The 26,640-nt window shown below is 34.1% G+C and overlaps 4 protein-coding genes and 1 long non-coding RNA gene across 5 annotated transcripts; 3 read left to right on the top strand and 2 right to left on the bottom strand.

Moving 5' to 3' along the window:
* Position 1: 1 nt before the first annotated feature.
* On the bottom strand, positions 2–1,168 carry LOC123004112 (protein OSCP1). Its single transcript, XM_044397226.1, has 2 exons — positions 1,147–1,168; positions 2–837 (listed from the first exon to the last, which is right to left on the bottom strand). The coding sequence occupies exons 1-2, from the start codon at positions 1,166–1,168 to the stop codon at positions 2–4; spliced, it is 858 nt and encodes a 285-aa protein (XP_044253161.1).
* Positions 1,169–1,197: 29 nt separating this feature from the next.
* On the top strand, positions 1,198–6,154 carry LOC123004111. The gene is made up of 7 exons (XM_044397225.1): positions 1,198–1,678; positions 1,727–2,640; positions 3,588–3,899; positions 4,035–4,041; positions 4,330–4,764; positions 4,809–5,752; positions 5,797–6,154. The coding sequence occupies exons 1-7, from the start codon at positions 1,274–1,276 to the stop codon at positions 6,116–6,118; spliced, it is 3,339 nt and encodes a 1,112-aa protein (XP_044253160.1). The 5' UTR covers positions 1,198–1,273; the 3' UTR covers positions 6,119–6,154.
* Positions 6,155–6,421: 267 nt separating this feature from the next.
* Positions 6,422–8,322, top strand: LOC123003663 (SET and MYND domain-containing protein 4-like). The gene is made up of 3 exons (XM_044396581.1): positions 6,422–6,934; positions 6,984–7,918; positions 7,969–8,322. The coding sequence occupies exons 1-3, from the start codon at positions 6,542–6,544 to the stop codon at positions 8,288–8,290; spliced, it is 1,650 nt and encodes a 549-aa protein (XP_044252516.1). The 5' UTR covers positions 6,422–6,541; the 3' UTR covers positions 8,291–8,322.
* Positions 8,323–11,834: 3,512 nt separating this feature from the next.
* LOC123016479 (protein 5NUC-like) lies at positions 11,835–15,418 on the top strand. The gene is made up of 2 exons (XM_044416898.1): positions 11,835–12,268; positions 13,989–15,418. The coding sequence occupies exons 1-2, from the start codon at positions 11,945–11,947 to the stop codon at positions 15,396–15,398; spliced, it is 1,734 nt and encodes a 577-aa protein (XP_044272833.1). The 5' UTR covers positions 11,835–11,944; the 3' UTR covers positions 15,399–15,418.
* Positions 15,419–23,078: 7,660 nt separating this feature from the next.
* Positions 23,079–26,629, bottom strand: LOC123003787. Its single transcript, XR_006412655.1, has 3 exons — positions 26,483–26,629; positions 25,830–26,434; positions 23,079–25,776 (listed from the first exon to the last, which is right to left on the bottom strand). It is a non-coding gene; the product is annotated as an uncharacterized LOC123003787 (long non-coding RNA).
* Positions 26,630–26,640: the final 11 nt, after the last annotated feature.

Raw genomic sequence — 26,640 nt, 5'->3', positions numbered from 1 at the left:
ATTATTCTCTATTCAAATCCTCTCCTCCAATCATGGCCAACAAATCATCTCTCAAAGACCCATCCTCCTTATCACCGACCACCAAATCACCTATCATATCCTCAATTTGCTTTTCCTCAGTATTAACATCGATATTATCAAACGTAGCTTTAGTTTCGTTATTATTTCCATTCTGTTCGTCAATAGCCAACCGCAAGAAACTCCTGTTGTCGTTATTTCCATTGCTCAGCTTCCTCTCTCCCAAAATCTGGTCAACAAACAATTGCAATTCGTTCACTTCCGGTTCTGGTTTATTCTGATTCCTCTCTAAAATCCTCCCATTATTCGTCACTGAGTAGATATTCTCCCCCAAATTCTCCAGCATCTTCTCAGCTGTTGGATCCAAATTCTCAGTAATGAAGATTCCTTCCATGTTTTGCAACCCCATCCTCAGTAGAAGCGACACACGCACATTGACATCTTTCAACCAGAAGATAATGTCATCTCTGAGCTCATTCTTCTCTTTCACTGATAAAATTTTCTTAAAGTTGTCGACAAGGTTTTGCACTTTGTGTAACTGAAGTTGGGTCTCTGGGTTGGTGACGTAGTTCTCAATCTCGTAGAGGTGCCGTAGAGTGACTGCGATGACTTCCTTGGAGATGGTCACTTGCCATTTGAAGACCATGGTGATGAGGTCCCACAGTTTGTTCATGCTGGTGGGATCGAGACGCATCATTGAGGACTGGGTGACGTCTTCGATGATGTCGCGGATTTGCTCATGGCTGTAGGTCGCTTGGGGTTTCATCAGTTCGGTCATGAGCTGTTTTGATATGAGCACTGAGATGATCTCGTCAAGCACTGAAATGTGGAACTAATTAAAAAAAAAATCTGCAAGAGTGTATAACTTGTTCTATTTTCACCATTTTCAAAATAAGTATTTTTTAATTAACTGATTAACAACTTTAATTGCAAGGACCAATAAATAATTTATTTCACGACTTTTATTGTTGTAGTTAATGAAAACAATACAACATTCTGAAAGAAGTTTATTTTATTTGGTTGGCTTTGTAGTTAGATTTTTATTTGTGTTTTTCTTTGTTGTTATACAGGGTGTTCCAGCGAGGTGGTAAAACCAAATTATTGACTTTAATTTAAATGTTGCATCACCTTTCCCATTTTCCCTCACCATTTATATTCGCATGCGCAAATTGTGATCATCCGCCATCGCGTTCTTCCTCTTTTTAACAATTTTCATTTTGTGTTATTTTTGTTAATTTTTACAAAAATCCTCATAATGGCCTTTACTACAAAGCGATCAAGAAAGGAAACTGAATCTAAAAGTTATCTCTTTCTGCTTGAGTTGTGTGTAAAATTCGGAAGTTTGCAAGCCTGTTCGGCATTCCTGAAGGAATTAAACGGGAAGAAAACCCATGAGGAGAGCCTTGATTTCATGTACAAAACTCTCGAGAAGCACAAGTTGTTCCAAAATAGGTTTAAAAGAGATGAAAAATGTGATTTAATGGCCAATCAGTTTAAACTTCTGGGGAATGTACATTTTGCTGAGGGGGACTATAAGCGGGCTTTGAAGTTATATACCAGGGCTATAATGGGGGCCAAAGGGCAAGAAATGCTTGCTGTGTGCTATGCTAATCGTTCCGCTGTTTTATTCAAGTTGGGGTTGTATGAAGAGTGCTTGGTTGTAAGTATTTTCCAAAAATGTTACAAAACTTTAGTTCTGTCTTGTTAGGATATTGAAAGAGCTTTAAGTAACAATTATCCCAATCGTTTGAAACCCAAATTAGTGTCACGACGTGCTAAAGCTCTCGAACTCAAAAAACAAGAACCTAGAGTATCTTTTCATGAGAAGGCTCCTAAAATCCCCACGTTTCGAAGAAACTCTTCATTTCCTTGCGCTACCAATTCGGTATCTATTGTAGTCGGTGATAAATCCCGAAAACACGTTGTTGCCACTAAAGACATACAAGTTGGAGAAGTGATTGCAGTAGAAACGCCTTTTACTGCAGTGATAACACCTTTCCTCCTGTTTCACTGCTGCGACTGTTTCACTCTATGTTACAACCCCATTCCTTGCAATTCTTGCACTGAAACTGTCTACTGCAGTGAGACATGTAGAGAAAATGCCTTTACTAAATACCACAAGAAAGAATGCCCCATTCTCCGTTCTATCAAAGAACTAATTGGAAATGATTCCCGCCACTTTCACTATGCCCTTAAAATGGCTTTCTACGCTCAAGAAAAGCACATTTCACACGCAAGCAAGTGTTGTGATAGGCAAGATTTTGTGGATGATAGTACCATGACATTGATGGCAACCCTATTTTACTACCTCGTTGAGACATACACAACGGCTTTGCAAGGGGTAGGCGAAGCCGGTGTGAAGGATTTCAAAAAGGCTTTGATGTCGTACATGCACATTTGCGAACACCATATTTCAGACATTTCGGAAGTTTACCTTAACGATGGAATAAATAATGAGTTATCACTGTACAAGGACGATTTTGCAAAGGCAATTTATCCGTTTTGTGGCCAATTGAGACATTCGTGTTGCCCCAATGTTAACGGGTGGTATCATGGGGTGACGAAGGTTTTGAGAGCGGTCAGGACCATCAAGAAGGGGGAGGAGTGTTTTGTCTCCTATGGGTAAGTTGCGCAACATAGCTGTTTAAAATGAAAAACATGTTTGTATTGGAACTTATTTTTGAAACAGCCTGTACACTTGAAAATATTTTAAGGGATGCAGGGAGTTAATATACACACATTTTTGATAATTTTTAACATTTATTGACAGGTCAATAATTACTTTACCAACTCGTTGGGACACTGTATAATTTTATGTCTAAATTCAGAGTTTTACACTAATTAGAAATTGCAATTTTGTGTTTACAGGGTGTTTCAAAACTCGCGCTCCAAACAAAAATGCCAAGTAAGATATCAGGAACATGGAAAATATGTTTAAGAATTCTGTAAAAAAATTTTGATACTTATTTATTTTTTTACATTTTTCATTTTTTATATGTGTATTTAATGATTGTATATGTTTTTTCATAATTTTTCAGTAAATGTAAAAAAAAAACAATAAAAGCCACAAATAACGTTAAACATAGTTACAATTCAGAATACAGCTTCTTTGTTTCCTCTTCTAATAGCCTGCAGCAAAAAACATGTAAAATTATTTTTCCAACAGATATAAATAGTCAAAATGCAAAATTTAAACCTCTATATTTTCGAAATTCTTAAAGATATAATTTTTGAACATTTCTTTCTATGTTCCTGGTATCTTACTTAAGATTTTTCTCTAAGGCGCGAGTTTTGAAACAGCTTATATTTATATGTATTGTTGTATTCTTGTTCAAGAGTTTATTTTATTTAAATTCGAGATATTGTTTATAAACTGACGTGTTTAGGATATGTACTCGTATTAATAAACTGATTGTTCGTCACGGAATGAATAATGTGAACCATTGAAAATTTAATGCAATCAATATCAATATCACGATCGCTGTTTCGTGTGCACATATTATTTTGCATACACCAGCTCGGCAATTTCTAAATCAAAATTATTATTTGATTGTATTTTTTTTCTGCAGGCCCCTTTATTCCGTCATGGGGAGAAAGGATCGTCAAAATTATCTCTTTTTCATTTACAATTTCAAATGCAGATGTCAAGCTTGCAAACAAAATTGGTATTTAAAGGAAGATTTGTCAGCTGAAGAAGCTCTTGTGAACCACATGCTCTTGTTCAACAATAATAAATTTCACGTTGACGTCGCGAAAGCTCTTATTAATCGAAAAATTCAATTGGTAAAGGAACTGGAAAAGAGTGAACCAAATGATGAATTAATTCACCAACAAACAACGCTATTTAATTGCTTTTTGGTTCTAGCTAACAAGCGAGTGCCGTTCTAATTTTTCAAGTTTTGTTTTTCAATTTACTGATTACTATAGTTTGTTACGAATACGATTTTTTTTATTTTTTCATTTTGTATTTTTTCTTAATAAAATGGTGTTATTTGCATTATTTGTGTGTTTGAAAGCTTCCTTGTGTGTAAATGCGGTGCAAAAAAAGCGATTTTTCACCTAAATTCGTTCGGTCGAGTGGGACATTTTGAGCTTGGAGTCTTTGAGCAACGACAAAAACCATCTCTGAGCCAAGATTGAGCACAACGAAAGGTGTTACATAGTGTGACATTTTGCCGAGGACTGCAAAAACAATCGATAGCGCGTTAAAATGGCCATTGATACGATTCGATTCAAAACACCACAAGTGGTGCCATCTCGGGGTCACCTTCCTCGAACCGCGATTCTATCTCGTTTGAAAAAAGTCGCTAGTTTTTGTGTACGAAAATGAGTGTGGCGAGTTGTATTGCGAAAGTTTTTAAAAAATTGGGGCAAATCTCCACTTTTGTGCAGTTTCAAAGTCAGCTCTTGGCTTGTGTTCAGGACGACACGCGGAATTCGGGAGAGTTTGTGCGGGATTTTCACAAGTTGGGAAGCAATGTCGAAAAAGTGGATTTTTTGTATGATAAGATGCGACAATACGGGTTGCTTGATGACAAGTACACCAAGGATGAGAAGGATGATAAGAAAGCGAAGAAACACAAGGAAAAGGGAGATAAGTTATTTGCGACAGGGGCTTATTCTAAAGCCCTTCAGTGTTATACTAGAAGTGTTATGAAGGCTAAAAGTCCAGAAGTCTTAGCCATGGCTTACGCCAACCGGTCTGCTGCTTTATTCAAACTAGAGCAGTTCGAGGAAGCTCTAAGTGTGAGTAGCAAAAGTATGAAATATGTACTCTATAAAAATTTTAGGACGTGGAAAGGGCTCTGTCGGGTGATTACCCTGAAAATCTGAAACCAAGTCTAGTGACACGTCGGGAGAAACTTTTAGGTTTTATGGGGGCACACGGACCTGCTTTTAATTTCTTCGAATCAGTTCCGGAAATCCCCGAGGACCAGAAAAATGCCTCAATTCCGGGCGCTAGCTCTTGTATTGAAATAAAACCGGATGAAAAGTCCCGACGTCGAGTTTTCGCAGCCCGGAAAATCGAAATCGGGGAAATAATCGCAGTGGAAAAGCCTTTTACTTTCACACTCGCCGCTGCGGATCTCTACCACTGCCATGAGTGTTATCAACTGTGTTACAACCCCATCCCGTGTGAAATTTGCAGCCAATCATTGTACTGTGGGGAGGAATGTCGGGAAAATGCCCGGGAAAAGTACCACCAATACGAATGCCCGATTTTAATTTCCTTGAAAAACATGGTGGGAAAACACAAGGCTTTTCTTTTAGCAATCAAAATGTCGTTTATAATTCCGGATGAAGATGACGCTCCAGAAGTGTACGCTTTAGTGGAAAATCTTAATCGGAAAAACAGCGATGAAGTCTTCACCACAGCTTTAATAGCAGCCTTAATGTACCACTTGGTGAAAACCTACACCGGAAAATTTCCCGAAGACGATTCAGAAGCTGAAAACAAGTTCAAACATTTCCTTATGATCCATTTACGAATTTGCTTGACCCATGCTGCTGGAATCGACGAGCTTTGCCCCAACCAAGCCTCCGAAGGTCAAGAACCCGGCCAAGAACTGCTGCGATTCAAATCGGAAACCGTGGGTTGTGCCCTTTATCCCTTTTACGCTCTTTTCAGACACGTCTGCTGTCCGAATGTCTTTGCCCATCATCATGGAACCAAACGTGTCCTTAGAGCGATTCGAACCATTCAAGAGGGGCAAGAGTGCTTTGTGTCCTATGGGTGAGTAAGTAGTCATGCGAACCGCAGACTGAACAATTTTTTAGGCCTTACTACGTCGAGCACAGTAAAGAAGAGCGCCAAAATCGACTTTTGTCTCAATACCATTTCAATTGTAAGTGTAAAGCGTGTGAGGAGGATTGGCCCCAATTGGATTTGAACCCCTATTATTTGACTTCAAGGCAGGACTTGGAATTTGTGGCGAAAATTAGGGATGCGAATGTTGAAGCGGCTATTGAGGAGGTTCCGAGGTTCTTGAGGCGTTTAAAAGAGTTGGAGGTGTTTGAGCCTCTGTCGGAATTGACTCTCCAACAGAAACTCTTGTCTTATTGTTATGATATACTTGGAAATAAAAGAAGAATCCTGTAATTTTTTATTGATAAAGTACAGTTTGTGGCAATAGTAGTTTGTGTTTTATTGGGATAACTCCAAAGATAGAATCTCTGGTTAGATGTAAAGGAAATTACGAAAAAAACTTTATTTTTTGGATTGTGTTACAAAGATTGAGGTTATAGCCGTAATCCGTATTTTAAACACAAATTTAGGAATGACATGCTGTTGGAGAAATATATTCAAAACAATTATTCAGATAATTTTTCAAATTGCAAAATAAGACTAGAATAGTTGAGAACACTATTTTATTTTTAAATTTGCCGCTAGATCACATGTCAACATTCCAGCGCCTACTCACTCTCGGCGTGGAAGTGATCTATTTTCGTTTCTCTCCTCGTGTCTCAATTAATTTATCCTTAAAAACGTGGTGATTTATTACCTAAAATTCATTAATAAAAAATGTGTGAAAAATCCAATGAAAATTGCTGTAATTTCGTCAATTTCCTAAAACAACTGCGGTGTCATCTGTCGGCCACCGACGATGTTACATCCTTATCGCGACGTTTCGACGCGCTGAATTCGAATTTTGAACGAGTAAATTTTGTTGTGGAGTTGGTAAAATCAGCAAAAATAAACATCGAATTACAAAAAGACGTTAAAAGTGATGAAATTGCGACGAAATTTCGCGAACAAGGTAACGAAATGTACAAGAAGAAAAAACTGAAAGAAGCGTGGGAATTTTACACGAAAAGTGTGTGTTATGCGGAGGAAAACAGCGTGAATTTGGGGCTAGCCTATGCCAATAGGTCGGCGGTTTTGTTTGAATTGGATTTGCACAAGCAGTGTTTAATGGTGAGTGGTTTGGAAGCATTGTTAGGGTTAAAATCGTTTTTATTTTCAGGACATAAAGCGCGCTTTGGACCACAATTATCCCCAACATCTTAAACCGAAATTATTTGTAAGAGAAAAGAATTCGAAAAATACGGAAATTGAAGCTTTGACTCCACATGAAGCGATCCCAATTGTTACAAACAACAATCCGAGAATTCAGAGCGCTAGTGATTGTATTGCCGTACAAGAAGAGGAAAATTGGGGCCGATTTGTGGTGGCCACTAGGGACATTAAAATCGGGGAAGTACTTGCTGTGGAAAAACCGTTTGTTGTTTTTGTAGTCAACGAATTTTTGAATCATTGCCATGAATGCACTTCTTTGTGTTATAACTTAATCCCTTGTAAAACATGCACTCAAGCAATGTATTGTAGCGAAAGTTGCCGAGATTATGCTTTTGATAAGTACCACAAGTATGAATGTCCGATTCTTGCAACTCTCCGATTTTTACAATTCGATAAACTTAAGTTATTAGCGTTAAAAATCGCACTTTTGGTCCGAAATCGTTACAACGAAATTGACAATTTGGGTAAAACCCTTGATTTTTATCGATCAGATTGTTACAAAGAGATTCACAATTTGGTATCAAACACCACGAAACGGTCCGTATCAGATCTATTCGAACGGGCCACAGCTGCAGCTTTAATTTATGACTTGGTCAAGACCCACACGAAATTTTTCACTGACTTTAATGAAACTACTTTTAAAGAAGTTTTATTGCTGCATATGCAAACTGGACCTTCCAATTTCCACGAAATCGTCGAACTTGTACCCAATTCTAGTGGTACTTACGAACCCGAAGAGATAGCAAGTGGCGCTTTTGCCTTTTTGAGCCTTTTGAACCACTCTTGTTGTCCCAATGTGGCCCGATTTTCCTACGGCTCTACTCTAGTTCTCCGAGCGATTCAAAATATCCAAAAAGGGGAGCAGTGTTTTGATAATTATGGGTAAAGTACAGAAATTTTTGTGAATTGTATATTTATTGTTACTATTTTAGGTATCATTTCGCTTTGATGGATAAAAACGAGCGCAAAAAACGCCTTCAAAGTCAGTATTACTTTGATTGCGTTTGCAAGGCTTGTGAAAATAACTGGCCTTTGTACGACTCTTTGCCCAGTTTTGGTAAACACGAAATTGAAGATTCTATCTTTTCGAAATTGTCATCGGGTGATGTTGAGACTGCGGAGACTGTTGTGATAGATTTATGTGCGAAATTAGGGGAATTACAGAAATTGCAACCGTGCAAGGACTTTTGCCAACTGCAGGAAATTGTAAAACAGTGTTTTGTTGTGATGGGTAATAAAAGAAAGATATTTTAAAGTGTTGTTATTAAATAAATGATGGTATGCTTTTAAAATTGTTTTATTTTGTGTATAAAGTATTTACATAAAAACCGGTCAATACGAAATTATTCAGTTTTTTCTTGTTTTATTATTTTTCATGTGATATAACTTTTTATTTTGATTTAATGATAAGTAAATTGCGGCTAACGCACTGAAAACTCCATTTAAAAAAAAATAAACTTTAAATATTTTACTCGTAGCTGCTTTACATTTTATTTTTTTAAACAAAGAGACTTTTAATTATGATTAAAACAAAAGACTATAATTAGTACATTTAGTTCTCAACAGGTATGCATTTTCGTGGCTTTGTGTTGAACCAAACAAACTAAAAAGAATAGAAACCATAGAATGTAAAGTTTAATTAGTTTTATGCCATGAATAGAATGGAATTATTTACAAGTAAGAACATATGTTTTAAGTGAGATTTCGTGTTTATTATTATTATTTTTTTATTCTTTTGTAACAATCTGTGTGGTTCTTGTATTATAAAATACTAAGACGTTTAAATTTGTTATATGTGAAATTCCAGGATTAAAAATAACTAAATCATACAAAAAGTTTAAGCAAATATTTAGTAGAAGCAGCAAAGTTTGAAGTTTATCCACTGGCAGTAGCTCAGCTGCCGGCAGATTTTTTTGGTTTTGCTGCTAATTTCACTTTAAAAAAAATTGCTGTATTTTTGCAGTTTAAAATATTTTTTTAAACAATACCAATATTAGTTCTTGAAGAACTCACCCCAGAGATTATTAGCGATTAAAACCCTCTATATTTTAGAATTTAGGTTGGTATAATTTCTGCTATTAAACTTATCCTGTGTGTACATAATACTTTGGCATAATATTGAGTAGTTTATCAGAGAAATTTTTTTTGATAAGTATAAAAAAACAACGTTACAGCAGGTAACATGACGATATTGGGTCAAAATATTTAGATAATAATTAGCATATTGAACTTGAACGACGTTAAAACATCTAGACGTTTCTGTTTGAGATAGGTGGTTGATGTTGCCGTTATACAAATTGGTTTCATCTTCGTATTACAATTAGGGGCCGAGTTATTAATAATTGTTAATAATAATTGTTAACTGTTTATAAATTATTAATTACAGTAAATATTATTGTAATGTCACGGAAATTACATGTGTGCGCAAAATTTCAGTTTGTACGGAAAAGAGGAGCTGTTCTTTCTCACAAAAGACTGACAACAAAGCACGATATATAAATAAAAAAAAAAACTATTATAAAAAATATAAATTCATATAAATTCTTTATATGAGGAAAACCTGTCTCCAGCTTCTTTTTTGATACTTTAATGTTATGTAGTTGATAGATTAAAAGCTGTGACAGCCAGCCCACTGCGCCAATGCCGAGATCAAAATAATTCTTGTATTTTGGGGAGAGGGACACCGGTGCCGGCAGCGAAGGCACTGCTTTATACATTCGCGAATGTTTAGTTTTCCATTTATGACCCATAGGAACATTTTCTCTTTATTACTTTTGCTATTTAGGAAGGAACTAGTCTCCATACATGGACTCCACAATAAGTAGGTCCCGACAAGAATATTTAGCAGCTCATCCAAATAATCTGTTAATTGTAGGTATACAGGGTGTGTCAGAACTCGCGCCCCAGAGAAAAATTTCAAGTAAGACAACTACCAGGAATATGGAAAAAATATTCAAAAAATTCTATATCTGTCAAAAAATTTTGACGTTTACTTTTTGACAGTTCACATTTTTTACATCTATTTAATGATACTTATGATTTTGTATATGTTTTTTTTATAATTATTTGGTAAAGATACAAAAATTTTGCCAATAAAAGCCACAAATAACATTAAACAGAGTGACAATTTAGGATACAGCTTCCTGTTTCCTTTTCTAATAGCATGTAGCAAAAAAACTTGGAAAATTATTTTTCCTTCAGAAATAAAATAAGCCAAAGTGCAAAATTTAAACGAAATTTTTATAGATAGAATTTTTTTAACATTTTTTTCATGTTTCTGGCATCGTATCCTATTACATTGCATTTTTCTCTGGGGCGTGAGTTCTGGCGCAGCCTGTATAAGTTTCAAAGCTTAATACTCAACAATTGCGCCTGCGACAACAAAGGCTTCTACAGTAATAAACTCCTACTTTGAAGTGCATTTGCGATTGAAAAACCCATTAGCAGACAAAAAAGTTATTTTCTCGTAGTTTCTAGAATCAAAACTAAAGTTTGCTTTGCTGAAAATAACTTGACGTGAAAATTCCTATTAAATGTAAAAATAGGGTCTACTATAAACTAACTACACTTACGTATGTTTTTATGTTTTATCAGCCAATATTGGAATTTTCATGTTTTTTATAGAATTGTTTAAACTGGCTTTTTATCATTGAAAATGTAAAGTAATTTCTATGCTATATTATACAGGATGGTTCAAAAGTCTGGAAGCGATGTTATTCTGGCGAAACTATCAAATTTTTTGGCAAATAAATTTTTAGGTCTGCAATGGCTATAAAAATGCTATTCAAAAAAAATTTGAATATTAATTCATTGTTTATACTTACGAGATAAACATAGTAACTTTTTTTTTAATGGAAACCTACCACATTTTTTTTATACAACGAGTTTGTTACAAGAATTGTTGCTGTGCAAATTTTTTTTGTAAACCTCACACTTTTTGTTAAAAAAATGTTTGGCTTACAAGAATTAAAGAATTTTTTTGGAGTAAATTACCATTTTTTTTGGAAATAAATTAATAAATGTTTAAAGGTTGTAAAGGAGCGATGCCAAAAAAAATATTTTAATTAATTATTTAAACTTTTGGGATTATGATACTAATATATTTTTTTCCTAAATAAAAACGGTTTTTTATTTATTGTTTTACAAAGATATACAGGTTGTTCCAAGTAAAACTTGCGCCTTCTGAAATCTACGATTTCATCCAAGTTTCATTTTTCATATTTTATCAAAGTTTCAAATTTATTTCTGCATCCCTCCAACGCCCAGAGCCACCCCTTGTTTTGAAAAAACATTTCCATTTTAACAAATATACTGCTCAAAATATCGTCAAAATAATATGTCACGTTATTTAATGTTTTTTTGTTATTTAATCTTTGACTTGTTTCAGCATTTTTTCCAAACTTGAACGCAAAATTTAGTTTGGACACCTGTACTATCATCTATGTACAGGGTGAATTAATTTTTTTCCCTGCCAAGGCATTATTAATGTGACCATGAAACTGAAATGAATATTTTAATAAATTATTTATGAAATTAACAATTAAAATGTTAACTAGGTTTTGAAGCAATGCATTTCTTGTTTAGTATCTGTTCCGAATTGCTGTAGGGATTCCCCCAAGTGGTTGTCACCCTGTCACCTCTCTAATTTGAGACAGACATTACAATTGACTTTTGATTAATTATGATATTGTGACCGCTCTTTGATAATAAAATTCCGCAATAAACCTCGTGTTTTATTCACCTTGACCCCACGCAACCTATCTAACAGCCAAGACATTGTCTCTGCAGTCCCTCTCAAATGGTTTCGCGGAACAGCATTTGCTCCAAGTCGAATTCGTTCGTCAATTGCAAGCGCTCAAACAGTCTGGTCAAAGGCGCCAGTACGACCAGTTGTGCACTACCGCCAAAATGCACCTCATTTATCTCCTCTTGACACTTTCGTTCACTGTTGCCGAAGACTTGAAGTTGACCATTTTGCACAACAATGACCTACACAGCCGTTTCGAGGAGACTTCGCGTAATTCCGGCACGTGCAAAGATAAGAAGGAGTGCGTCGGAGGATTCGCAAGGACAGCACATGAAATCCGGAGATTCCGGACGGCGGCGAATGACTCCGGGAATTCGGTGTTGTTCCTAAATGCCGGGGATACGTATGTGGGGACGGCGTGGTTTGCGGTACACAAGTGGAAGATTTGTGTGAAGTTTCTTAATTTGCTTAAACCGGATGTGATGGTAAGGAAGTAATTCGTTTTTAACTACATTTTTCGGTTTCAAATATTTGAAAGTTAAATCAAACGTCACTTATCTTTAATTATAGGGATACAAGACTATTGTTGTTTTAAACCGCATAATAAAACAATAATCCTATAATACTGAGAAGGACTTTTTTTTATACTAGTAGTTATGATAAATTTGTTGAAATTAATGACTTTTCATTTATTTATTTATTAATATTAATAATGAGGTCGAGGTCTAGGTTTGCAGAAAATTCACTTTTAATTAACCAGAAACAATATTGTGGGATTTTTTTTAGTACCTACCTAACCAAATTTCAGACTGATGTTTTATAAACTTCCCAAAAATTTATTAATTTTTTTTTTATTAAAAACAGTGGTTATTATTTATGCCAAATCAGGTAAAACCGTTACTATTCCAAGGTTATTTATTAACTTTATGATTTAGTCACTTGTACAGAGCGTTATTTTATTTTTTATTTTAGACTATTTTCAAATACTTCAAATACCATGATTAAAATTCGATCATAAATAATTCTTTTATCGAAAAATATTATTTTATTGCAAAATGTTGATAACAGTCAAATGATAACGATATTTTGTCAAACATTAATATATAAATATATAAATTTTTGGTCAAACTGGAATAAATAGAAAATTATCTATTATAAATAGCGACGAAATGATTCCAGATTATTTAATTCCAAATACTGGTTTGTATAATGTTTTTTAAAAATAAATGAAGCATTAAAGTCGATAAGGTATCACCTAAGTATTAATTAATGTTTTCATAGAAAACGATTGTTTAGAATAAAAATAAGTTTGTTTTGTTTTTTGCTACGCAATTATTTTGTCATACCCGTTTTATATTTTGTACCTATAATATTTTTATAGATATATTATTATTATTTACTGTATAGTTTTTTCGCTTTTAATGTTTGACCATTATTCCCTCCACATACCATAAAGTGTAGTTGAAGTAAATAATTATAAAAATATAATTTGGGATTTCCTGTTTCACAATAATTTAGATATAGTTATTTATACCCACATTATGACGATGTTTTTGTTAAGTACAATTTTTATAATTTAATACATAAGTATTGTTTGTACAAAACGTGTCTTTTAAATAGTGTGACTTATTTTATACATGTACATTTTAAGCCTCTTATTTTTACAGTGTGAATATTATTTCTTATTTTAATTTTAAATAATTAATTTAAATTACAAAATATTGTAATACCCATTTTTAGTTTGTAAAAAACTTACATGCTTTTTTTTCTAAATTATTAAATTTATGTGTATTGTTGGTTGCCTGCACATGTAAAGAAGATATTTAATATTTTTATTGTTTTAAAGGTATATTGTTTGAAAATTTTAAAATTTGTAATTGAGTCATCCTTGCATCCGAAAACGTATGTCTGTGAAACGTCAAATAAAATGACAAGTCGAAAAGTAAAATGACATAATCAAAAAAATGATGATTTTAATAACTAAATTTATGATTTACTTTCAAAAAAGAACGGTCCTACTCGTATTATTATACGTCGGCGACAAATTCCAGCCTATTTTGCCTTTTTACCTTTCGACTTGTCATTTTATTTGACGTTTCACGTGCAGCTAGTTCAAATACAGACATACGTTTTCATATCCAAAGATGACTCGATTACAAATTCTCTTGATTTTGATATAATTAAACTAACCCATTTTCCTTCCAGTCATTGGGTAACCACGAATTCGATTTCGGCGTTGAATCCCTCGCCCCTTTCGTCGAAGGCGCCCAATTCCCCATCGTCGCTGCCAACCTCGACTTCACCGAAGAGCCTTCCCTCCTCAAAGTAAAAAAATCGGTGGTTCTCGACATTTCAGGCCGAAAAGTTGGTATCGTCGGTCACCTCACCCCCGACACTCGCATCATGTCTCAGCCCGGGAAGGTCAAATTTTTGGACGTCGTCGAGTCCGTCAAAAAGGAAACTGAAGTACTCGACGCAGCCGGCGTTAAAATAATAATTATTTTGGGGCACTCGGGCTTCGACATGGACTTGAAAATCGCAGCGGAAGTGCCTTTGGCCGATGTTGTTATCGGAGGACACACAAACACATTTTTATGGAATGGGGCGCAGCCCGATTTGGAGAAACCGGAGGATATGTATCCCAAAGTGGTGGTACAGAAAGGGGGGAAGAAAGTGCCAGTGGTCCAGGCTTACGCCTATGCGAAATATTTGGGGGTTTTAAATGTGACTTTTGATGGGAAAGGGGATTTGATCGGTTTTAAAGGACAACCGATTTTCCTGGATAATGGTATTCCTCAAGACCAGGACGTTTTAGATTTGTTGGAGGAGTTCAGGCCTGCTGTTGATGACATAGATAAAGAAGTAGTGGGGAAATCAGCCGTTGTGCTTGATGCCTCTGCGAATAAATGTCGCGTGGTTGAATGCAATTTAGGGAATTTGATTGCTGATTCATTTGTTTATTACATTGCGGCCCAACATGTCGGTCCCGGATGGACGGACACACCCATTGGGTTGATTAATGGTGGTAGTGTCCGCACTATCATCGACCCATCGGTCCATGGAGGGAACATAACCCGGGGCGAACTTATGGGTACTTTACCCTTCGACAACCAAATCGTTTCATTCAAACTCACAGGATCACAAATTCTTGAAACTCTTGAAATCGGCGCTAGAAGCAACGGAGAGACTTCCAAAGGCGAATTTTTACAATTCTCGGGGCTGCATGTGGTTTACAATATGAAAAAACCAGCATATTCACGTGTCGTGTCTGTGAAAGTCCGCTGTGGTAATTGTAGTGTTCCCATTTACGAACCTCTCGACCCGAAAAAGGCCTATGGGGTGGTTGCGCCGAGTTTTTTGACCACAGGGGGTGATGGACATGAAATTTTGGCAATTGCGGCGGATAAGAGTGGAAGAGTGCAAGATTTGCGGGATGTTGATACGGTTGTGTGGTATTTGAAAAGACAGACGATTGTGTATCCGGAGGAGCAGGGGAGGATTAGGTTTGTTGAGAATAAGGGGGAGAATGCACCATCGGGGGCAGGCAGGACTTTTGGTGTTTCGGCTTTGGTTTTAGTTGTTATGAAAGAGGTTGTAATGTTTAGTGTGAAATAAATTTTATTTTCATTAAAAAACGGAGAATTCTTTCATAGAAACAGTTTTAAAAAATTAACTAAGATCGTTATTATTTTGAAAATTTTATTTTTCTTGTTTTTTTAGTTTTTTAATCCATTAACTGGGTTTCGTTTATGCGTTTGGTCTTCACTCTTATTTTTGTCCTTTATGTGCATTCTTGATTTTCCATCATTCTGATTTCTCTGATGATAAATCTTTCTTTTTGTTCGTACTTTTTTCCTTTTTTTTTTGTTTTATTTTTCTACACTATTATAACACAAGGAAATCAAATCAAATATGATTTTTTGGCGTTTTTTTTGTTTCTTTTTTATTATGTACAACGAAGTAGGACCTAATATGTTACTTCTGCATCAAGGTATTTGCCATCTTAAAAACAAAGAGAACCCTAAAAATTTAGCTTTTTTCCGAAAGTAAACAACCAAAAAGTGCTAATTTCAAAAGGATGAAAAACTATTTTGGAGTAACTAAAAACGAGGGATTTTAAACCACCTTTTCAATTATATTAATAACTTATTTTTTATTTCGGTGTCAGAATGAGCATTTTGTGCAACTGAAAACAGTTGCATAAACTTTTTTTTGGTGATATTTTATGCAATACTTTGGCTATCACTGGCCATAGACTACCGTTTTTAAGTAAGAAATTATTACAGTTTAACGTATTTCACCGAAACTAGTGCAATTAAGGCTATTTTCGAGCAATTTATATACCGCATACGTCAAATGTCAAAAACTTTAACTGTCACATATAATAATAATAGTTATTTATTGTAAGAGTGTGTTAGGTAGCGTTTAATCCACGCAAGAATGTTTAACCGCGAGAACGTCAGTTCGAGCGGTTAATTTTTTTAAGTGGATAAAACGCGACTAACACACGACTGCAATATAACGTTTTATCCACAATCACAGGCCCAAATTATTCCAAACATAATTAAAAATTAAACTGACATTTAAACGTCACGCCAAATGTGCTTTCGGTTAAACGTAATAAGCTGTTACGTGGTGCGCTGGTTACTAACAGTGGAATAAAGTTACTTTATTCCACTAGTGGATAAAGTGGTACTTGATAAGCATCTAAAGTGTGGAATAAAGTCTCTTTATAGAGTGATTGTGGATAAATTTAATTTATAAAGTGCTCAATAAAAAAATAGTATAAAAAACGGCTGTTAGAACCTCTCGTTATGATACTCGTGCATTTGTAATACAATGAGAGAGTTTGTAACATTTGTTTTTAAATATACTATTGTAGGTTAATTTTCAATGATTCCTATTGTTTTTTTGATGTGCCCAATTGGTCCAGAAAAAAAAAACATTCTGGGGTGTTGAGGGATTTTAATAAGAATTTTTGCTTTTTTTCGTTTGTTTCTTTAAAAAATCATTTTTCAATAATTTTTGCATCACCCATTGGCTTGGTCCAGAAATGAAAAGCTGTATTGGGGTGTATAAAAACAAGAGGTTTTAAAATGTTTTTTGGGTGTTTTTAACGTAATTATGATTTTGGGTGATTTCTAAGCGTTTTTAGTGTGCCCAATTTTTGATGGTCTATAGATATTTGGGTCCCTACTTTCGGGGTGCATAAAAATTAGTGATTTTTGAAGGATTTTTTGTCTCTTTTCGGTTATGTACCTTCGGAAAACCAGCTCTGTTTTTTAGAGTGCCAAATACCTTGGTCCAGAAGTAACATAATGAAGACCCTTATTATTACACCCAATAAAATCATCCCTGTGCCCGCTAAGTCCCCCCCCCCTCTTCCTCTTCATCCATTCTTTTATGTCCTACCACCCTGATTTCTCCCCAACCCGATCATTTTTATCACCCATTTCTCCGCCACTTAACCCGTTTTATCATCCCTTTGGGTCAAATTCGGTAAATCCTTCCAGTGTGTTCCTCACAACCTCCCAACCACTTTGTTAATTTATACTCTACCATTTGTTTTATTTAAATCACTTTAAACTCGCCGCAACGGACTAATAATAAAGTGCCAGATGTTCTAACGACCCGACGCGCCACCCCCCTTCTAATCACGTTCATTGAAAGACATGTTGCGACCATATTGCGCCCAAATTTCGGTTAGAACACTAGTCAGTATTGATCGTTCTATGGACGAAAAAGACGCGAAAATGGTGCTCGATGAAGTGGCGAGTGAGAAAAGAACGGCCGCCGAGGCATTTGCCGAGTATTTGCATGAGAATAAAGGGCGGAAATTGAGCGATGAAGACGTTAAGGTGCTCTTAAGGAGGGCTTTTCAAGGCTGTGATCTGGTGTATGGGAAGGAAGGGAATGGACGGGAGGAGGAGAAGGGAGACGACAAGTGATTTTGTGCTCAGTTATTGACTTTGAACCAGTGCTCTGTCGTATCTTATCGCAAGGGTGACAAGTGTAACGAGAGATGTCGCCACCAGTGCGAATTCAGGGGCTAGTCATGTGGTGCCAGTTTGCAATAAAAAACCATAGACATTAATTTATTTTAATATAAGTTATGACTAGACAATGTTTTATAATTCGTGTGACTAGATTTAATAAATTAGCTTACTTGAACTAATTTACATTTTTTTGGATGGTAGCCCTGTGATGCAGCGAGGTTGGAAATAGTGACACAAATTTTGTGACAACATAAATAATAATTAAAGTAGAGATTTTCAAGCCTAGAATAGCTAAAATGTAAATTTAAGCAATTATTCTTATTATTTTTTTAGTAACTTTAATCCCGCTGACCTATTTTTACAGTGTCATATGTAAAATACACACAACACAAGCAAGTTTTGTGTTTTTTGTCTTTTTTTAGTACCAGGTGATTGCAAAAACAAGCGCTCCCTTCGCAATTTCACCCTCGCCCTTATTTTTATTGAATTGAAGCAGAAATGAAGCGACAAGGGGTTAACTACAACAAAAAATATACTCTTTTTCATATTAATGTGCATCAAGTAGGTTGTAGAAGTCTAAATGAATCTTTAATTTAAAGTCCGATTTGCACAAAAAAGTATCATTCAAAACAAATTTAATCACATCAATAATGACAAAAATCTTTATGTTTGCTATGTTGTTAATTTTAACTATTTTTTGCTACATGGGGTACACATTTATTTGAAAAAATTTTTTTTAGGGCAGATTGAGTTAAGGATTGTTTGAATTTTCGCATGGTTGCCACCTTAAAATGATCCCTTTCAACGACTACTTCGATGCACATAATATGAAAACGAGTATATGTAATGTTTTGTTGGTTGAAAAAAATTAAAAAAACTAACAGTTTTAAAAGTAAAAACGACGGTATTTTAAAAAATTTGCCAACTCAATTTCACAATTACAGGCTACTATGAGCTGAAATTTAATTGGAAATAGAAAAGTAACTATGAATTAAAAAAATGTATTAATAATAGAGAAATTTTAATACAATCTTTTAAATAGAAAAAAAATCAAATTTGTGTTTTTGTCTCTAAATTTGTTTAACTAGAGCATTAATAAATATAAAATGAAAAATTGACAAAATTAAAGATAATTTTCATCATTTAGAGGAAAAACAGTTGTACAAAATCCTCGTAATTGCGAATTGGGTGAATGTAACCATTTGATTGTGTTGAAAATTGCAAATTAACTCGAATTGAGGCAATTCATAACACTTGCGTCTACGATATTGCCTCGATTTTTTTTATTTTCTTATTAATGAAGTTGATACCCAATTTGTGTCATTATTTCCAAACCCCAAACAATGCACAATGAAATCCCTCTAAGCCTAAAATAAATTAAAAAACCCTACCTTCTATTCTAAAGCAGTCTTTGCTCGTTTATTGTCGCGTAATTTACCTAAAAAAATGACTAGAAACCATAAAAATGCAGCCGCTACCCTGTGCAAAGGAATGATGTTTCGAATACGAAACGCACTTTTTCTATTCCCTGTCCTGGAGGAGCTTCTCAGTCAAACTCTTGACTATGGGATGATCCGGTGGCAATCCTTGCGAGGATAAAAACCGAATCGTCTCCATCGCACAAGCTGCATAGCCTGCGGCTTCCGGATCGTGAATTTCTTCGCTTCTTTCGAGGTCGGCCTGCAGTTCGCACACTTTCTGGAGGCAGAGTTTCAGCATTTCGGTGACGTGATCACGACTCTGCCAGGATTAATTAATTCTTATGTTAATTCGAGTGTCGTAAATCATCTTAGATAAGTGGTAGCAAACAAAAAGAAGGCGAAATACACGCGTTGCTGTTACTAATTTATCATCGGTTTTTGTCGACTTCGTGATTTTCGTAGTAATGAAGATGGCTGAGTTATAGAAGCCAGAAAAATCTGGACGGGGTTATTAATGCATTTTTGATGAAAATTATTGGGTTTGTTCAAATAAAAAATCGATTTTCGATAGGTTGTAAACTATATTTTCAACTAGATTGTGTTTACTGGAGGCAATTTATTAAATTGGCGATTTATTCAAGTTAAAAGTGGCGCAATAAAGGGCTTTTATTAACGAAAATTTGTTAACAAACTACTAACAAATATTTATTATGCCATTAGATTTATTGTGAGATATATTTTTCCCTTAACAATCTTGTTTTAAGTGCATTTATTTGTTAGTGCAATTATTGAGAATATGTGGAAAAAATCAAGTTAAAAACGTCAATAAAATAGAAGTAGTGGAAGAAAATGATAAGCAATAACAGAAAGAGAAAATTAATGAAACTAAGTAAAGCAGAAACAAAAAAATACTAAGCAAAAAAAAGTTACTTACATGAAATAAAAAAAAAACAATAAATTGACAAGACAACCGCAAAAACAGATTAACAAACCGGAGGTGTAAATGTAAGACAACAAATTAAAATAATAACACAATAAGTGAAATAACAGTAAGAAGAGAAAAGAATTAAAGTAACGAAACATAATGCGAATAAAACATACAGGGTTATTCATAAAAATGAAGCAATATTTGAACCTCAAAAATGACTCATAAAATTATGTTAATTTTTATAAAAACTCGTGTCCTATCTCTACTGATAAGAATTTTACAGCCCTTGGAATTTGGGAATCGAAATTTGTTTTTTTTTTGTAATAACTTATCTTTAAAACGGTTCATTTTAGGGGTATTAAAGGTTAGGTGTTTTTTATTCAAAATTGATTACTTTATTGTTTTTGGGAATAAAAAATTAATGTTAAGCGGCCAAAAAAATTAAATAACAAAGAAAATGTGATTTGCAACTGCTGGAACCGGAAATTGAGTAGATGTATCCGGTTTTCGTGATTACCAGTTTAAAAAGTATGTTCTCGCAAGTAACTATTCCAAATTTTATAACATTTGGTCAAATGGTTCCGAAGTTATTAAAAAAAACAATTTCTAGGTATACCCAAATTCCAAGGGCTGTAAAATTCTTATCAGTAGAGATGGGAGACGGGTTTTTATAAAAATTAACATCATTTTCGAGGTAGTTTTTGAGGTTCAAATATTGCTTCATATTTTTGAATAACCCTGTTGAGCAAATGACAAAAAACAATAAGCAAAAGCAGGATTTTTATTATTTTTTAGAATATGACGTAAACAAGAATAAAGAATGAGCAATAAGGTCAGAAATAAAACATAAAAAATATAGAAAACAAATTGAATCAAAAGTAAATATTACAAAAAGCAATTTATTTATTTATCTATTTATTTCTGATTGGTATTCACTGAAGTAAATGATCAATAGCAGTAAAATTCAAAAATTAGACTGTTGATAATAAAAGATTTCATTTCAATAATTTTAGTCTGAAATTTGATTTAAAACCCATCAAAACCAGATGGAAATCGTTCCCACTCAATTGATAAATAAATAACACACATCCTATAAGTTTTCTACCAGTTCTTATAAATAAACTCACTTGATCTAAGTTTAGAACACTCCCGAGGTCTATTACCTTCATGCAAGAAAGATTTAACAACCCAAGGGTGAAATTAATAATACGTAATTTATCGTATAAAGTAAGTAGTTGGAGTCGCGTAAACTGATAGTTTTTAAACTAGAGCTGAAACATGAAACATTTTATGCTTTTAATAGCACAGTAAGTAAAGGTTTATAACGCGATAAAAAAACTTGAATGGCCTTTTACTGACAAATTGAAAAAATTACACTTTTTTGAAGCGAAAAAAGTAATAAAAACGTGTAAATACCCTCACGTGTCTAATCCTCCTATGTCCAGCCTTCCTGGTGTCCCCCTTGGGTTTCTTCATGCTGGCACCACAACACGAGAATTGCTCTGGATTGTCGTTGGTCTCTCGTCCGTCTGAACGATCGTCTGGAAGGTAACTCCAGCTGTCTTCGGTCAATGCATAGGAAATTGAAACTTCCACTTCTCTCTTCCTCTTTCTTCTTCACTCACATGTAGTGGTTTACGCACTAGCGGTGCGTTCGACCTGCCACCATTTTCACGAAGCGATCTCTAATCCAACACACGATTAACGTTCGGCGAGTGGTGCCGCTTTCTTATTCCAAATCAATTCGGCAGCTGCCAACTGACAGATGTACGAAATAAGTGCTTTTATGGGGCCGCTTCACCAAAGAGGAGGGCGACGGAAACGAACGGACTGCGCGCCCAACAGGTGCAACGCCTGGCTTTGGGATATTGGGCCGGTTTTAAGTCTTGCTAAATAAGCGGTTTTTTACCAACAATCAAGAGAAATAAATTAAATTTAAGAATTCAAATGTATAAAAAAGACTTTCTATAGATTAATAAAAACCCATTTCATAATGACTTTTTTTATAAATTCAGGAATTTGCTCCATTTGAATATTCAACAAAGTATTTTCTTTTCAGGTTTATTTACATTTTTTTGTAATTCACGGAATTATAATTCTAATAGAGTTAATTGGAAAAAATCGTTAGTTGCTTATTTAAATAAACAAAACATTTTCAAAATTCTTGATCTTTGAGTTCACTCAACTTGATTTCAAAATTTCTTATTTGGTAAAGGTTGTAGCTTAATTTTTTATCAAATATATAATTTATTAAACTCATCGAAAATAAGAAATTGCGAAGTCACACATTGGAGATAACAATAAACAAATTAAGATAACAAAAAAGTGTTAAACTTACCAGGTGAACACAAAGTATGGTACCAAACGTTTTTTTCTTTAACTATTTATTTTTGAAAAAACTAATAAATGAATGATAAAGTATAATACTACAAAAATGTGATAATTCTCAAGACTACATTTTTTCAATTTGTTTGTTTTTCAGCTTTGTATAATTTTTAATTCTTTTTAATGGCAATCCACTATAAAATCTTTTTTTACTGGTAATCGATCTCCATTTTATTTGATTTTGTATGGAAAAAAATTTCCAGTTTAGAAAATCACATTCACTCTTATTTTTATTAATTAGTCACATTATTATCAGAAAGCAAATGATTAAAAGAAGAACGCTTGGTTCCATCCTTTTTGTCCATCTTGTAATTCATAGAAATAAATAAAGCAACTTGAATAAATACACATAACAGAGCAAAAAATCAATAAAAAATTGTCCAAGAAAGATATTAATAATAAAACATAAAAAAATAAAAACGTTGAAATGTAATAAACACAATAAAAGAAAATAAAACACAAAGTATGTACAATCTAGTACATGCAAGGTGAGTTATTCTGGATATATAAAAAAAAAAAATAGAAAATTTCTAGACAAGTCAATTTTTATTTACAGGAGGACACTTTTTAGTGTACTTTCAAAATTTGTAGTACCTACCGTTTTGGTACGTAATAGTTCAAATAAAAGATATTTTGATCAGGATTTCGGTTTTGTGTTTTTTTAACTTTCGATTGTTTTTTATTAGGTTACATGGTGCTCAGTTGTTCGTAATACGAAGTATGAAATGCATAAAATACAGTTAAACTAAATTTAAACTGATATTTTTTGTTATGAAAAAAACGAAAAAAAATTATCAGGGCTATTCAAAATGGTCAGGTAGCTTGTTCTGCGTAATGTAAATAAAAAATACTCAAAATTCAAACAGAACACAGCCGAATTTTTGGTCAAAATAATTTTCAGTTAAAGTACCACAAAAGGGGTGGTGCCATTTAAAGTTTTGAAGGGGTTGTCTGTATTATCAAAGGGGTAGGTACTACAAATTTTGAAAGAACATTAAAAGGTGCCCCCTGTAAATAAAAATTGTCTTGTGTAAGAATTTTCTAATTTTTGTTTATCGCCTTGAATAACGAGACAGGGAACGAAACATATAGAATAGAACAAATTAGGGTAACTTATTTTATAGAAAAAAATTGAGATAAAGAATAAAAAAAGAGTAAAAAGGTATAAAAGGAATAGTAAAAGGAGAACAGAAAAATAGAAGCGGGACGAAAAAATAAATAAAATTGTTGAGAAGCAATATTTTAAAATTTGATGTTTATTAATTTAAAAAAATGGCAACAAGCGTGCAATTATAACACCCCTCATACGTAAAGCTCCCTATTTGAAGCAGCAACTATATGCAGATGGTAAACACGGCACGGGAAATCCCTATCGTGGAGGTGGTGCACCCGTGCCAACTGTCTGTTAGATAAATAGTTCAGAAGCTCCACCCCCATTACAATAAACACATCAATAACATTGTTTTAATAACATTTTTTTATCAAAGAAACTACTTTGTGAGTAAACAAACATTTGCAATGAGTTTGCATTAAAATAAATTCCAATTTGGACAATAATTTGATACTTCAAGGTGTGCCAGGTGCATAACAGATGCAGAATAGCCCAATACGTTTTACCTGTCTTGGTTTTATTGGCTGAAGTTTAGTCAAAAATTGTCGGTTTTTTTGCAATGCTTCAACTCGGAAGATTTATCATTTTTGTTAAATGATCCGTTATGTACCGAATAAAGTTTATTAAAAAAAAAACGAGGGGGCTTAATTCAACCGTAATTTAAGTGAATTTTATATTTAAATCACTTGATATTTGATTTAAAAAAAAAGCTAGATCGGGCACTATTGGAAGTGGATCCGGTTAAAATCCCATCAGGGTGTAAAAATTCAAACTAACCAATTTTTCTGCTAAATTTCATTCTCGGTGCGCTCTATTCATTCGGATTTATTCAAATCTGCCCCAAAGGGAAAAATTTACAATTCAGACAGTGTACATTTAGCATTTATTTGAAATTGCTTTTTAACAGGCGATAACTTGATAAATTTCGGTTGAGACAGTGGTGGAAATAATTCGATTCTTGACCTAATCGAGGAAAAAGTCGGGAAAAAAAAGCGAGCGTGTTCTTAATCGACACGTAGGGAATTTGGAAGCCGGAAAAAGTGGCATTACCAAGTGTTCCATTCTATATTTTTCTAAGAGCGAATAAATGAATTTTTAATGTGAATAGGGAGATAATGTAAACATTGGCCAGACTATTCAATCTAGACGTGTATGTACATACATAGCTAATTAACTTTTGCTTGTGAATTTGAATTTCTAACTTGTTTCAAGTAAATGCAAATCTCAGGACGTGCACTAATCATCTACACCCACGTTGGGGAAATTTCACTTTAGAGTTTTGTTGGTGTTAAAAATAAACGTTAAAAAAATCTTTCCAGAGTACGAGTGGAGCAGCTTGATTGAATTATAAATTGAATTGTTTAAACTTATTCTAAACCAAAATTAATTATTTCATCATTTTTATACATACAATGTCTGTTTTTGTAATAGAGAAGGAACAAAAGACAAAAGAATTATATGAGAAACAAGAAATGAAATTTCTTTCGATTTCGGGTCTGTTATTTTAGGTCAAAGATCCCTGCCTTATCTATGGATAGATATTTGAAATAAAAATACTTTTTTTTTCTAAATAAAAATTGTTCTTGGTGGTTTTAGCATTCTGCAAGATTTTAACAATCTTGTTTTCCAATTTTATGTTAGTTTTATCTTTTAGTGCCACCCCTAGTTTACAAAATTCGCCACAATATCCATTCATACTTACCAATTTTATTTTCAGCTCATTGATTGGGTTTATCGTGTTTGCTTCATAAATTCAATTTAGTCTAACTTTGTAAGCAAAAGTGAGCTTTATGTATTTTACAAGACATAAAATATTTCTTTCATAATTTGTACAAGACTTAATTTACATGGAATAAATGCAAACCCATTCATACAAAAATAAGATAAAACTTGTTAGATAGAGTAGAAAATTCGCATCGCTGGTTTGGGATCTAAAATGTTAATTTATGACGAATGGAAATTTTACAGGAAAAGGTAGTTTTGCGCGTTTTCCATACTTGCCTTGAAAAATCTGTTGTCACAACGTAGATTATCCTATTGTACAACTGGGTGTATACATAGTGAGCACATTTCATTTGTCTCTCATAAAATTGGAGCGTTTATTGTGTTGCGTGACATTAGAGATAAGACAGTCATATAATTTTACGAGGGACTAATAAAATCAACTTATTCATGCATAACACTTGATTCTGTATCTGCTCTTACCTTATTTGCAACAATTAAACCATAACTAGCTATATCGGGCAAATCCTCCCGGATTTGCAAATGTTTTGTGGAAGTAGTCGTTGGGACAGCCCCTCGCTCCTCGTGTAGAACTCGTATTTGAAAAATGTGGGGGCTTCGTTCCTCAAGTAGATTTGCTTCGCAAATGTCGACATTGTTGTGGGCTTTGTCCCCGAATAGTACTCACACTACCTGATTCGAAATTGTCGGGGACTTCGCCCCCGAGTAGAACTCACAATACCTGATCCGCAAATGTTCGACACTGGTTTTGCATCGTTTTCACCGTACATTTCATGCATTATTTCCGTCATATCAAATTTGACTTCCTTTTTCGGCCTCCGTCTAAAATTAGTGATTTTCCAATCGTTCAAATCGTTTTGAAAACACCCATTTGCGTGTCTTGGCAAGAAAATAAAAACAGGGTTTTTAAATGAAAGTTTTTGTATTGGTAGCATTGAGTGACACTGAAATGTCAAGTCTGTTCTATAGTTCTCTTTCTGTTACAAATTCTGTCCACTGCCACTTTTCATCCAAGATTCAAGCCTAAAACAGCTTTCCACACAGCCATCAAATCACCTTTTGGAAGTCTGCAAAAACGATTTAAACATAACCTCAAACRATGATGAATGACTAACCGGTGAAAACTGATTCCTTCGGGCCCAAATCTCGTCGTATTTCTACACCATTTCACTGCACACGACATTTTGACCGAAAAGTCGAATTAGAATGAATCGAATTTTAAGAAAATTTTCAGAAGCCCATTTCTTCAACAAATCGTATTCTTTCCAATAAC

The sequence above is a fragment of the Tribolium madens genome, unplaced genomic scaffold, assembly GCF_015345945.1.
Source record: "Tribolium madens isolate multiple individuals breed KSU strain unplaced genomic scaffold, Tmad_KSU_1.1 Scaffold_1;HRSCAF=32;Tcas5.2_LG8, whole genome shotgun sequence".
NCBI lineage: Eukaryota > Metazoa > Arthropoda > Insecta > Coleoptera > Tenebrionidae > Tribolium > Tribolium madens.
This window is presented reverse-complemented; position numbering and strand designations above follow the sequence as displayed.